This window comes from Varanus komodoensis, unplaced genomic scaffold (genome assembly GCF_004798865.1).
Source record: "Varanus komodoensis strain SLA01 unplaced genomic scaffold, ASM479886v1 scaffold1, whole genome shotgun sequence".
Lineage (NCBI taxonomy): Eukaryota > Metazoa > Chordata > Lepidosauria > Squamata > Varanidae > Varanus > Varanus komodoensis.
Window position 1 is genome coordinate 136397734 of NW_025335268.1, and position 13631 is coordinate 136411364.

At 38.0% G+C, this 13631-nt stretch overlaps 1 protein-coding gene across 4 annotated transcripts in view; it reads left to right on the forward strand.

The window, feature by feature from the left end:
• The window catches only part of MAGI3 (membrane associated guanylate kinase, WW and PDZ domain containing 3), a 265966-nt gene that overhangs the window by 200296 nt on the left and 52039 nt on the right, over window positions 1-13631 (forward strand). For all 4 annotated transcript variants that reach the window (XM_044447426.1, XM_044447410.1, XM_044447417.1 and 1 more), the window contains exons 7-9: window positions 2432-2489; window positions 10708-10802; window positions 12268-12456. In XM_044447426.1, the coding sequence (XP_044303361.1) occupies window positions 2432-2489; window positions 10708-10802; window positions 12268-12456 (342 nt within the window). The remainder of the gene's footprint in view (window positions 1-2431; window positions 2490-10707; window positions 10803-12267; window positions 12457-13631) is intronic.

Here is a 13631-nt window from a genome sequence, read left to right on the forward strand (position 1 = left end):
TTTGTTTGGGGTTTTGTTTTGTTTTTGTTTTGGTTCTCCCTATTCCCCTGCCTTCTAACAACGTATCCAATGAAGGAATGGGATCTTAAAAACGTGCTTATGTTTTCTGCTCTTTTGGTTGCTCAAACCAAGGTATTACTACAACAGTATGGATTATTGAATTTTGTAAAAGATGAAATTCTTGCACCAGCAGTATACATTGATTTTAAAATATAAACAAGAAATTGCAACACCAGACATTGATTCTTGTTAAAAAATATAAGAACACTCTCCCTTGTAAATGGCTTTTTTTTAAATATACAGAAAACCGCAGCACCAAGAGTATGTTTCTTTAAAATATGCAAGTACTTCATCTTGACTCAAATTGAAAGAACACAGCACAACAACATTAACTTTATTCTACATACAAGTTTTGGTCATTCTTCTTCATCCAGATCTCTCTCCTAAGGTACTACAGCAAACTAGCCAGCTTGCTCAAAAGGTCTCCTCTGGTTGGCTCTGGCTGGTTTGAACTAGCCCCTGAACCAGAGCCAGGCCAAGCCAGCAAATATTTTAGACTTAACCCAGAAGCATTGTGCTACTGTGAAGTGTACATCCCGGCACACTGTGATCTCCTCCATTGGGAAGGAGGTTTAATTGGTTGCTGGCAGTCACCTTTGCAGAGGACTTGTTCCATTTAAAAGAACAAAAATGGCAGATTGCTAAAGATCACACAGGACAAAGTTTCTGTATATGCCTTCTGGTTACTTTGAGTTTTGGCATGTTCGCAACAGCAATACTCACTGCCACCATGGCAGTGTGTGCTAGATTTTGCTGCAGTTTATTTGATAGGGAGAGCCAAACAACCTGCCCTATGAATGACACTTCACCTGATACTACTATGGAATTCGTTGGATTCAGAACAGCCCTTCCGCTAATAAAAGAAAGCCTTCTGTTTACAGGAAAGGCTGAGATACCATGGAAGGAGACCAGTTTTGCAAACTCTGAAGCCTCAATTGTTATTTTGGAGAGTTTCTCTATACCCTGTAGCAGATTTTCAGAAAAACAGAGGACTGCATGGAGAATCAATGAGATTCCACCCATATTCCATGCCTAGGAGTGTTTTATAAATGAAATTTTCCTCACAAATCCTTGGATCCGTGCTAACATCTTAATAAATGCCATGATATACAGCTTTAAAAGAGCCACAGTATCAAATTTTATTGATAGAAAATGTGAAATTTATTGTTTGTATATTTGAAGTGTATTCAAACAAAATTACTAGTCCAATGCTGTCCTTCATAATCAACAAAAGGGGATAGAGGAGAATAAATTTTCATTTAAGATTAAACAAGATTTTTCTACCATGTTGAAAACATCATACTTGACACCTTCATCTATAAGATGTATAAACTTGAAGGAACAGCCAAACAATTTCATGGGTTTTTGTTGTGTGAAAGCAGTGTACATGGGCTAATCTTGGAAAGGAAATGGGCACTGGCACTTGATTGCTTTTTCAGTGTGCATTTTAATTGAGGCTTTCCCATGTTGTAGTTACTGAAATTGCTTCAAGTTTAATTAATCAGTATTACAGATGAAAAATGAGTTGTTTGAATAAAATAACATTTTAATTTTTATGGCCTTACATTATTACTAAGTTTCTGAAGCTTTCTTTTCATTACAGTAAGCACCCATTTTTAATATTGGTAGTTTGGAAAATCTGGTAAACATCATTGTAAACATTGGATTGGAACAATTTTATACACATGCCTCCATATCTGTAACAGAGTTACTTCTAGAAGTCTGTAGAAATCTGCCCTCAGTTTTAAATAGCAGGATTTAGAAATTTTCCTAGAAAATACCAATAGTTTAAAGATGCATGCATTTTAAAGATACTTCCTAAACAAACCTGCCCCGACAAAATTCTAATTTTCTTACCCTCTTACAAAAGGTGACACTTCCTTCAGTATCTTATTGGAAGAATCAGAGGAATTGAGGTGAATCATCACTATCTCACTGTGCTGTTGTTTCACCAGTTGGTGTTGATGAAAACCATATATACTTTTTTAGAAGCAGGAGAAGGAGCAAGCAAGGCAGATATTTATCATCTCTACCTACGTTTTGTATGGCAAGTCCATTAGATAGAACTAGGCAGGTTATTTACAACCAAATACCCTTTAACAAAGTTTAGGATGGGAGTGATATGGAGCCTTTTAAAATTGTATTTTCATTTTAATTCTGTTCATATCTTGATAATCTGACAAATTTGAAGAAGCAGCTTTGCACTTCTTGTTTTACCATGCCATCCAGATTTAATACTTGGATCATGAGCCCTTTGGGGGCAGTGCTGGGTATTTATAAAATTGCTGTAAGCTTCTCTGAACTCACAGGATGAGGTGGGACATAAATTTAACCAATAAGTAATAAACTACAATAATTATTTTCTTCACAGAGCTTCCTTATGGCTGGGAAAGAATAGAAGACCCTCAGTATGGAACATACTATGTTGAGTGAGTTGTTTGTTTGTTTGTTTTTTTCACAGTTGTTGATAGCTTAATTTTATGACATGACTCATAGGGAAGCAGAGCGTAATATGCAATAAATGCAGAGTTCTGTTTTAAGTTATAAAACATGATTAGGAGGGCAATGTTCCTCACATTTCAGAAAGCTTTTTAAATATGTCTGTATCTTCCAGAAGCATCAGTAACATCTGCACAGATAGTTGAATCATATTCATGTATACAAGATAGGAAGAGTTATATATACTTGTGCATGGACTTCCTTCAACTTGGTCTCCAACTTATTGCTTTGGATAGCTGTCTTCTGCTCAGATTCATTTAGTCTTCAGTTCAGTAATGATCAGAGCCTAGGTTTGGAAATCCAACACTTCATGCTTCCTGTTGAATAGTAGGTAATCCAGAAATGGATAGTATCTCTTAGGAGGAAATTATGCCTGTGAGGAGACAGAGAACTAGGAGCAGCAACAGCTTTGTACTATGCATGTTTAATACTTTGCTTTTAAAAAAATGGAATTGCCAATTTTAAACCCTTTCTGAACACACTTAGATCAACACTGAAGGCATATTTGACCTGCTTGAGTTTAATGCCTGCAAAGTTTAATGATTGATGCAGTAGTTTCTGTGGAAGGGGAACTCTCTAATTTTTTGTGGGAGTGTGGTTGCTATGTTTCTCTGTGTCTTTCCTCTTTTAAGGAAAAATTGAATAAAAAATGGCATACATCCTAGAGCAGGGGTCTCAAACTAGCTGCCCGCTGGCCAATTGCCGGGATGGGCAGGGCACAGGGGAGGGGCCCTGCGGCCTTCAAAGCGCCGGCGGCACCTGGGCCAGCCTCTGGATGAGCAGCCCACCACCACCATGGTGGTGGAATACTTGATGCAGCCCAGCCTCACCCAGACTCTACTTCCAGCGGCCCCCAGGTAAGTTGAGTTTGAGACCCCTGTCCTAGAGGTTTCCCCTTGCTAGAAGCCTGTTAAGTTACAAAAGAAAAGGGTAGGGAGTTAGGGTAATTGAAAACTAGCTTATGGGTATTTTTCCTGGAGAAACCTTGCTTTGTTATAAGAATTGCCAACTTGTGACCCCATCTTCTTTTTGGAGTGCAGTGATTGGAGCCCCTGGTTCAATGTGCATTGGGGCAGAAAATGGCCTCCGGCTGTTTAAAAACTTAACAGTATATTTTATGTAATAACTTAAAATAGCTGTAAAACAATGGCCCACAATAATGACTTGCTTATGTGAGATTTTTGGACAATCTGTTATGTCCTTGATCCAAAGTGTCAGCTTCACAGGGAGTAAGACAGACAAAGCATGGTGAAGTGTTAGGCCTACACAGGTCATTCTTCCTCAATACTTAAATGTGTAGATCTAAAATAGCAGCCTGTGCTCTTCTGGAAAATTGATTGTGAGCTTTCTGCAGAAACATTGGCATTTAAATCTTGTCAAGGTTAATATTTCTTCTTTTAGCTCCAGTTACTTTTATAAAATGGAAAATTTGAAGCACCATTTTTTCATACAAGAAGAAATAAATATCCTCCATGAAGTGTTTGTGTTTGTGTATTCCTAAATTTCTTAAGTTTGGGCTAAAAACAAAGATGCTTTGTATGTGTGTGTGCTTGTACATGTGCACACTCTAGAGCTTGCGTGGCAGATGTCTATTGTAACTGGCGGTCGCTGATTCAACCCCCCCAGCACCCCGAGAGCAGCAGTAATGTCTTGCTTGAGGGAAATGGAGCTTCCAGGTGTTCAGCAGTGAGACCTCCTGATTTTTATTTAATACTCAGAAAAGACCCCATAATTATTTTGTGTGTGAGAAGGGCTCCTCCTGTAAGATGCCTGTCAGTGAGACCCTTGCCACCGCAGCATCTTGTTTCCCTCTTCCCTCCAGGGCTAAAGGATACATGAAGGTTGGGGTGGGGGTGAAATTGGCTCCAGGTTGAGAAAATCCATATTCAGGTGTTTGTTTCATGGTGTCACTAGAGTGTGGCGGAATGCAGGGAACTGTTTATCACAGAGAAAGATTAGTTGGCATTGCTGAAATGAATTACTGCAGTCAATGCCTACTTACTTAACTAAGTGTGGGTATATCTTTCATCCCCCATCACTAGGTTCTAGATCATTTATAATGTACATTGGAGGAATCTGCACATCCTTTCCTGGTGGAGAGGTAGAAAGGTGTTACGTTTCCTTCAGAAAGAGTGTATTCACTGTTAGGGGTGTGCAGCACTGGGGAACTTCTGCAGTGTTCTGCAGTGTTTCCAATCCTGTAATCAGGAACAGGCCATGGCAGATTGCATAGCAGAACTTTCTGGAAATGTCTGCAAAATATTTAAAGGTGCTCAGTTATTTGTAGGGCCATTTGTGCAAATGGTGCTTTGTGAAAATCAAGTATTTTATACTAGAGTCCAAATCTTTAAACTGGTGTTGTAAGGGTTATACTTTTTAAATATCTTATTGCATCCCAAATCCATTATGTAATGTTAGGCACAGCATAATCCCTTGGTAAATAATGTCAGTTCCATCCTCTTACTACTCATTGTTAGCTTGCCATGTTTCCTACTTCCAAGAGCTTACTACTGTCAATTTTATCTGGTTTGACATTAACACTATGGTCTTCCACAAGAGTTATGTGATTTGCACACATCAAATAGACACATTTTAATTTTCAATTTCAGTTATTATTGTTCAGCTCCCATACAAACAGGGTCAGGATTCTTTAATCTCTTCTGCCCCCTTTTCTCCCTGCCAATATTTTGCATATTGTTGGGAGCCTGTTGTATATTTGGTTATATGCTCATTCAGCTGAGGTAAGCATTAAACAGCAGATTTAATTAAGAGGTTGCTTGCACCTGGATCTATTAGAATCCATACTGAGAGGCTTGCAACAAAAGTAAAAAAGGTTTGTTTACTCACACATTCCAGTTAGTGTGATACTGGAATCCTATCTGCTCTGGAAGTTTTTCTGTGCTCTCTTGAAGGAGTCACTCTCAAAGCTGAAAGCCAATTTTTCTTGGCACCTGCAAACTCCCCCCTGCATATTAAGATCAGGCTTTTCAGTAATTGTTATATTCATCATGCCTAGGAAGTTTAGGAGCCTGTCTTGAGCAATGATGAAGCTGTTACTCCAGTCCATGAACAAGTCTTTTCAACCTCAGAGGCATTTCTATATATGATATTGTCCTGGGTCTGTTACTGTCCTAACTCCAGGTGTCATGTCTTTTATACATATGTGAAGCTTTAAGGCTATGTTGCATGTCTAGCCATTCACACTAGTCATAAATATCTTTTTATATACATAAGTATCCCTTATATTTTTTTTTCTGTGCTTCTGCTGACTTTCTAGATTTCCTCAGTCCCAGTTTTGCTGATACGGGCCAAAAGATGATAATATGTGCAGCACTAATAATAGCATTCAGATTATTGTGCTATGGATACTTCCATGTGTGAAGAAATGGAAATGGCTCTATTTAATTAGTGACTGCAGCCACCATTGTTAGAAGTAAAAAAATAGAAAGCAGACTTGAAAGCCTTACTATTTACTTACTTTGTTTACTTTTTTGAAACAGATGCAGGGAATAGGTTACTCATAGAACAGGATACTGAAGACAAGTGCTGGCCCAGCTTTTGTTTCCTATTACAGCAGTGTGTGTGTGTGATAGAGACAGACAGACAGAGAATGAATAAATGAGCTAATAGTGATGGAAGGCATCCCCCAGAGCTGGTTGAGTGCATTTTAAGTTTACTTTCTGTGCATGTTTTTAATCATTTTTTGTGTACAATATATGTAAAATCTCAGTGGATAAAAACCTCAACAGACAGAGCTTTCTTTGTAGTACTTCCAGATGGAGAATTAGACTCATTATACTGCATTAATATATACCTTCATAGACAGTTGGAAGGTTTTATTTCCTGAATATGGGAGGTCATACAGATGCTTTAAGCATCTCTATTCAGCTTCCATGTAATGCGTCAGAACTGAAGCAGATATTTGAATATGAAAATATATCCTTGTAGATACAAGACAAAGATAGGCAAGGATTGTGTCCTCATGATGTTTTGCACCACAGTGATAAGAATATGGGAGTTGTGGTTCCAAACGTACAGAGGACACCAGGCTGCTTTCCACAGATTAAAAAAAAGTAAGACATGGTGTCAACAGAAAGATCTCTTACACACACGGCAGAAACATTTTTGTGATTTTGACTTTCTTATGTATAAGTTGTAGCGTATGCTCTATAGGATTTTTGGTTTGTGCACAAGAAAGCAACAAATGAGATATGCATTTATTATTAAGGAGCCTGTGTTTCCACAGACTCTCCTGGGATATTTTGAAGGCTTACTCTATTAAACTCCAGTACAGTGTCATTTGCTTTTAAAGGATGTTTTTAGTGCAGCAAGCTCTAAGTTATGACTGATTATTTAAGAGTCAGTTTCTTTGGTATCCCAGTGAGTGACGCTTTCTATTCTGAATGATAGCTACCAATGAAAAGCCCTTGCTGATACTGTGTGTGTGTGTGTGTGTGTGTGTGTGTGTGTGTGTGATATTTGTAGTTGGAAGATTATTTGGAAAAAAAGATATGCTGTAGTACAGAGGATAGGATGTTGACCTGGAGTTGGAGGTCCCCACATGGGCATGAAGTTCACTCAGTGATCCTGGGCAATTCATCTATTCACTCAGCGTACTCCATAGGGTTGTAAGGGTGAAATGGGGCAGCTACCATTAGTTCCTCTGTGAAATGTTGAGATACAAATGTGAGCAATAAATGGAATCTATTAAGTACTGTTTGCCAAGGTGCTCATTTGCTATCACACAAGCTACTGAAAATGAAGTGATTAAATTTTTATAACACACTCTGCATTTTCCTCATGGAAAGATGAGCCTTGCACTCCCAGGTATAAGACTAGAATATTTTCATCATCAGTTGATAGTGTTCTGAAAAACATATCAAGCTCTCTAAGCCTTAGTGCCAATAGGATAAAAAATCAAAAAAGCAAAACACACATGAGTTCAATTACCTTTACCTGCAGAGAATACTCTAATATCTTCCATGTGCTTCGAAATAATTAGATCTTTTTAAATTGAAGTACATGTTGTGTTCAGGATATAAAGTACCATTAAAATGCCTTTACTGGGAATTATGTGGCTAGATTCCCAGACTATGATAGTCATAGAATAATAGAATAGTAGAGTTGGAAGGTGCCAGGAAGGCCATCAGGTGTAACCCCTGCTGCTGCAGGTCACCAATTTACACCATCCCACTCGGTGTAGTTTCTTTTTGAATGTCTCTAGTGTGGGAAAGCTCGCAACCTCTCTGGGCAACTGGTTCCATTGTAGTATTGCTTTGGCAGTGAGTCAACTTTTCCTAATCTCTAGACTGAATCTGGGTTCTTGCAATTTGAATTGATTATTCCATGTCCTATACTCTGATATCAGCAAGATCTTGACCTCCTCCTTTGTGACAGCCTTTGTGGTACTTACAGAGTGGTATAATGTCTTCTCAAGACTGAACATACCCAGTTCTCTCAGTGTCTCCTCATCTGGCAGTGTTTCCAAAATTGAATCATTTCTGTAGCTCTCCTCTGAATCTGTCCTAATTTTTCTGCATCGTTCTTACATCTTGGTGCCCAGAACTGGACACAGTATTCCAGATGAGATCTAACTAGTGAGGAGTATAAGTGAATTACTACTTCGCATGACTTGAAAGTAATATTTCTGTTAATGCATCCCAAAATAGCATTTGCTCTTTTTGCAGGTGCATCATATTTCTGGCTCATATTTAGGCTGTTGGCTCATATTTAGTAATCTGCATTAAGTTGAATAAAAGCTATACGAGTCTGGTGCTTAAATTATTACTATTCACAATTGTTCCATCTACAGCAAGATATTTAATTATTGTTGCTGTTAGTGAAACTTGTCCTTATCTGCAGTTATACTGAACTTTCACACAGAAGAAAGAAATCTAGATAAACAAATTGAATAGCTTGTTAGTGTATTGTTCATCCTTAGAGAATAAACTAATATAAAAAAGGTACAGTTACAATTTAGGTTGAAAGGCAATGCATGCTTAGGTCAACATTTGGTTTTTATCAGTATGTTTTGTAGAGATAGCCACTTAGCTGGGCATTTATCCACCTGGAAAAGGTTTGTTTTGACTGAAGGAACATTGGATACTTTTGACACTGCTTTTTTATAGGAGATTGCTCATTACCCAGCTCTCACTGAAATCTTGAAATTTCTAATATGTATGCTTAGGTTTCAGCTGTAATGAGAAACAAGGCTTTCCATCACACATTTGTACCTGTTCAAGAGAACACAATCCCACCTAAGTTTTATCTCACAGACCATAACAGGTTTTGGAATTTCCCTAAACTTTCTTACAAAAAGGAACCCCACACTTCTTGCTTCTCTAGTTCTTCCTGCTACTTCTAGGATTATTCAAATATTTCAGGGACTACTTTCTGAAATTCTTGCTGGTCAGACATAGATTAGGAACTTGGTCTGCTTGTAAAATGAGTATATTTAGTGTATTACATATAGTACATTTTCTTTCTACAAATGGAATTGTAGAGAAAACCAAAATTTTGCCAATTTTGTTCCTCAAGCAGGAACCACCCTTTCAACACAAATGAGATTTCACTCTTCCTACAGGAATCTCTGAAAATAGTGGAATGCTTGTATTGGAATAGATCATTGTAGTTTCCTAATGTGAAGGGTGTGTTTCTGCTCAGTTCTGATTGGCCTTGGAAGCACTAAATCGCTGCAATCAATGGGGTTACTTCCACAGTGGAATTGGCAGGGTATAATCACTCTGCTGGATACTGCTCTGTGATTTTAGATCTGTTGTTACACGCCATCAAATCATCTCTGAACTATGGTTACCTTATAAATGAAAGCCCTCCAAATTATTCTCTCCTTTGCAACCTTGCCCAACACTTGTAATTCAAGTCTGTGGCTTCCTTTATGGAGTCAGTCCATCTCATATTTAGTCTTTCTCTTCCACTGTCAACTTTCCCTAGAATTATTGTCTTGTTCAGTGAATCTGTAAAGCTGCTAAAACAACAATAGCAATTACTTATTTTTGAATCTCCCATTGCCATTTTTAATAGGAAGGAAAGCAAATGGAAACTTTTTATTTAACAAATGGAAACTTCAGTTTTTTCCACAGTTTCAAAATTTCCAAAAAATTTCCAAAAGGATAAACATTTATGAATGTCCCACTGTGTTTAATTTTAGCAGCCCATTACCCAATAGAAATACAAGAAAATAGTCATAGTCGTTCTCAATTTTTTTTCCACTTAGCTATTGTTAACTGTTGCACTTGACCATAAGTGATAATCTATTGTGTGGATGCAGCATTCCTCAGCATTATGCAGTGAAGAAGCGAGAATGCTGGATATTAATTGTTATTTTCGCAATGTTTTTTTTGCAAATCATATGCAAAATCACATTCTCAGAGTATGATTTTTGCTTAGCACTTCTTGCTAAGCTGGTCACTCCACTGTGAAGTTGTCAAAAATAAAAGTGAATGTAACAAAATAGAATCAGCCCAAGAAACTTGCACATGGTTGTTTTGGTTTGTCTTTCACAAGTGTGCTGTTACTGCTTTCCCATATGCATAATCTTACCTGATCTATTTCCTTGTATGGTTCAACAGTCTGAAGGAGCACCTAGGAAGAGTAGGCAACATAGAAGTAAACTGAGACTGCACATAGGCTTAATATGACTCTAGCTGTGTGTTTCTGAGATTCCAAAAATTTGTAAAAACAAGATGCAGTGGTTTTCAAGAGAGGGTAGCAATCAGAGTGAGATGGAATAGATAACACAGGTTCAGTCATAAAAGACACTTGATTATCAAGAGTCCAAGGGAAAAGGATGGGGACAACAAGCTTTGGCGAGACTGATCATATGTCAGGCACATCATGGGTTTTTCTATGAACACTCTACACTGTGTAACATAAGCACCTGGTGACTTCTTGTGTCATGCAAACCCATCCATACTGGTTTAAACAAACATTGGACCATGAAACATAGAAACAGAGCGAGTCAGAAGGGGTCTCCTGGGTCATCTAGTCTGACCCCTAGCTCCAGCTGGCTCTGCTCACGACATGCCCTCCAAACAAAAGCACTGTTCTGCATTGGGACCACCTGTAGCAGTGTTTTCTGTGAAAATGTTCCATAATTGCAGGTTTGTTAACACCCTGTATACTTTACAGTCATATCAACCAGAAAACCCAGTTTGAAAATCCAGTTTTGGAAGCCAAACGGAAAAAACGGCTAGGACAGACGGATGGAGGCACTTCAAATCCAGGTAGCACTTTCAATGGCTGCTTTCAGTGGCTTCTGCTAAAAGCTGCAGTGCACTAACCAACAATTACATTTTGAACATATTTCTTTGGATGCTATGTAATACGCAAATATTTTAAATTAAGTAATGTAAGTTATTTTGCACATACAAATTTTAATATTTCCAAATAGTTATATAATTGATTTTTATATAATCTCATCAGTGAATGATAGGCTACAATGTTTTTGCTGATGAATGCAAGGTGTTCTGGCTAATATATTTGATTAGCAATTGACCAAACCTGGCTTTGGCTTCCTAGTCAAAAGTACTGCCTACAGAAACAGCAGTCAATCTAATTCAGAAATTTCCTCCAACCCCTTCCCAACCCCAAGCAAGACACAATTGTATGCAGAAGCTTTGTACTACTTTTTAAAACCCCCCCAAATTTGTGATCCATAAACTTTCAGAATTAGAAAATATTTGCATAGCAGGAAAATTATGCTCCCTTGAATAGAGGACAGGCAATCCTACATGTAGTCAACTCTACATTTAGTACACATCATCATAGGTGAGCATCAGTAATCCTCAAGACAATACTGCTAAAACTGTTTGTTATTTGAAACTGTCCTGGCCAGTCTTCTTGTCCCAAGAGAATCAAGACAAATTCTTTGTAAGTGTGTGCTGAGGTTGATCAGCTAGGCTGGCTTTGTGATGTAAAGAAGGATATTATAGAAATCAATAATAAAGGAAATGGTGAAAGTTAGAATATTGGCTATTACAAAGGTGCAGCTTAATGATATGAAACTGATTCCAAAAGAATTCCTCTTCTACCTTCCAAACCAGAAAGAACTGACTCTTCCTTGTGGGTCATTCTGCTTTTGGGCCAATCACCCATAACATATGACTCTTCTCAATTAGTTGGCCCTCTTAACCTGAGGGCCTCTTAACCTGATGTCAGATAATATGACTAAATATATTAGGTCCATCCCTTTTCATATCAGCTTGTTCACTAAAGTTTCCCACAGAATAGAAGACTGTGATTCTCTGACTGCCTAGGTTATCTCTGGGTCTGCTCGTCTTGGCAAGTCAACTGGGAATTGCAGCCCCTCTTCCACTTCTGAATCAGTCTGAATTGACAACCTATGAAGGCTGCATTGTAGGGAGGGGTGGGCCTAATCCCTATATAAATCATTTCTGCAGGTGATATTCATTAATAGTCTTAATGTTGTGCAATCAGCACAAAAATATTCTTATCATTTGTTGCAATAAGTGAATGAATAGGCAGTGATTTGAAGAACTAAATTCAGACTGAAAAAAACTGAACCTTTGGCTCACCTTGTATTGGGCAGTTGGAGGAGAGTACAGGAAAAATAGAAAGGAGAAAAGCTTTGAAGAAGTCTTATTGGAAGGGGCAGGGAGTTAAATGAGTAGAAAATGTCCATCTTGTATAAAAAGAGTGGAAATTCTGAAAAACTTTTTGTTCTTGTAGAGCCAGTAAAATCTCTCTTCACTCGAGACCCCTCCCAGTTAATAGGAGCACTCATACGAACATCACTGAAGAAAAGCACTATGGGATTTGGCTTCACAATAATTGGTGGAGACAGACCAGATGAGTTTCTTCAGGTGAAAAATGTACTGAAAGATGGACCTGCTGCACAGGATGGCAAAATTGCACCAGGTACAGTATTTCACCTCACCCCAGACACACTTTTATTTTCTGTTCAGACAATAAATAATACTGCATTGGTGGTACAGAAATTCTGAAGAAATATTTGTATTCATATCAAATTCTACACATAAAAAGTAGTTAAGATTTAGAAATGATAAAAAATGTCTCTGAAAAATTAATGATAGCTTTAAAATGAGTGTTGTATTGTGTTGTGTTTCTATACCAGTCATTGACCAAGAAGGTTCTCTGGGCAGTTATTTTATTTCATTAGAATCTGTGCTTTAAATAATACTTGTACATGGAAAAACATAGATCCAAAGTGTATGAAATCTGCTTAGCTGGCAAAGTTTGTAAGATGAAAGAGAGCATCTTAGTATGGAAAATCAATAAAATACTTTGAAGCCTTGTCAGATCCTAATGCTAGCACAAAATAGAAGAAAATACTGCATTAACTATTTGTTGGCTAGACTTTTCCATAAAAAGTGCCAGTTCCTTATGGGGCCCCATTTCCTGTTTTGCTTATCTCTTGTGGATATTAAGAATGCATAAGATAGTGGATCCCACAATGCAGAATTCTTTTTTCTGCACCACAACCAATTGAACATCAATAGGTCGTGGCACAATAAGCAAGACTTCTTCCTCAGAACATTAAGTAGCCTGTGCAGAAGAAGTAATTTCTTAGATAAGTTGTTGAGGGTCTTACTAACGTAATAGCTTATTGGCAGCCAATGCAGAACTTTCAACATAGGAACCATACATGAATGATACGAGGCTGCACTAAACATTCTGTATTAGTAACAGCTTCTCAAGAGTATCCCCACATAAACTGCATTATGGTAGTCCAGTCTTGAAGTTACAGTGCATGAATCACTGTAGCCAGACTATATCAGTCCAGAAAAGATTGTAGCTCTCATACTGTCTGAAGCTGGTACATTCTTTGCCACTGAACTTAAGCCTTCAGTAGTGGAGTATCTCCAGACTACATAGGGAGAGTGTAATTCCATCCTGGTGAAATACCCAAGACCCATATCCAGGAACACTAACCCACACACCCCCTGTCTTAGCAGGCTTTTGTTTATTTGGTTTGTCTGCAGTTGGCACCAGTCCAAGGTTATAGCTTATTTTGGTTTTACATAAAATTAATGCTGACTGTCCCCAACATCCAGAAGACACCTTGCCGCAGT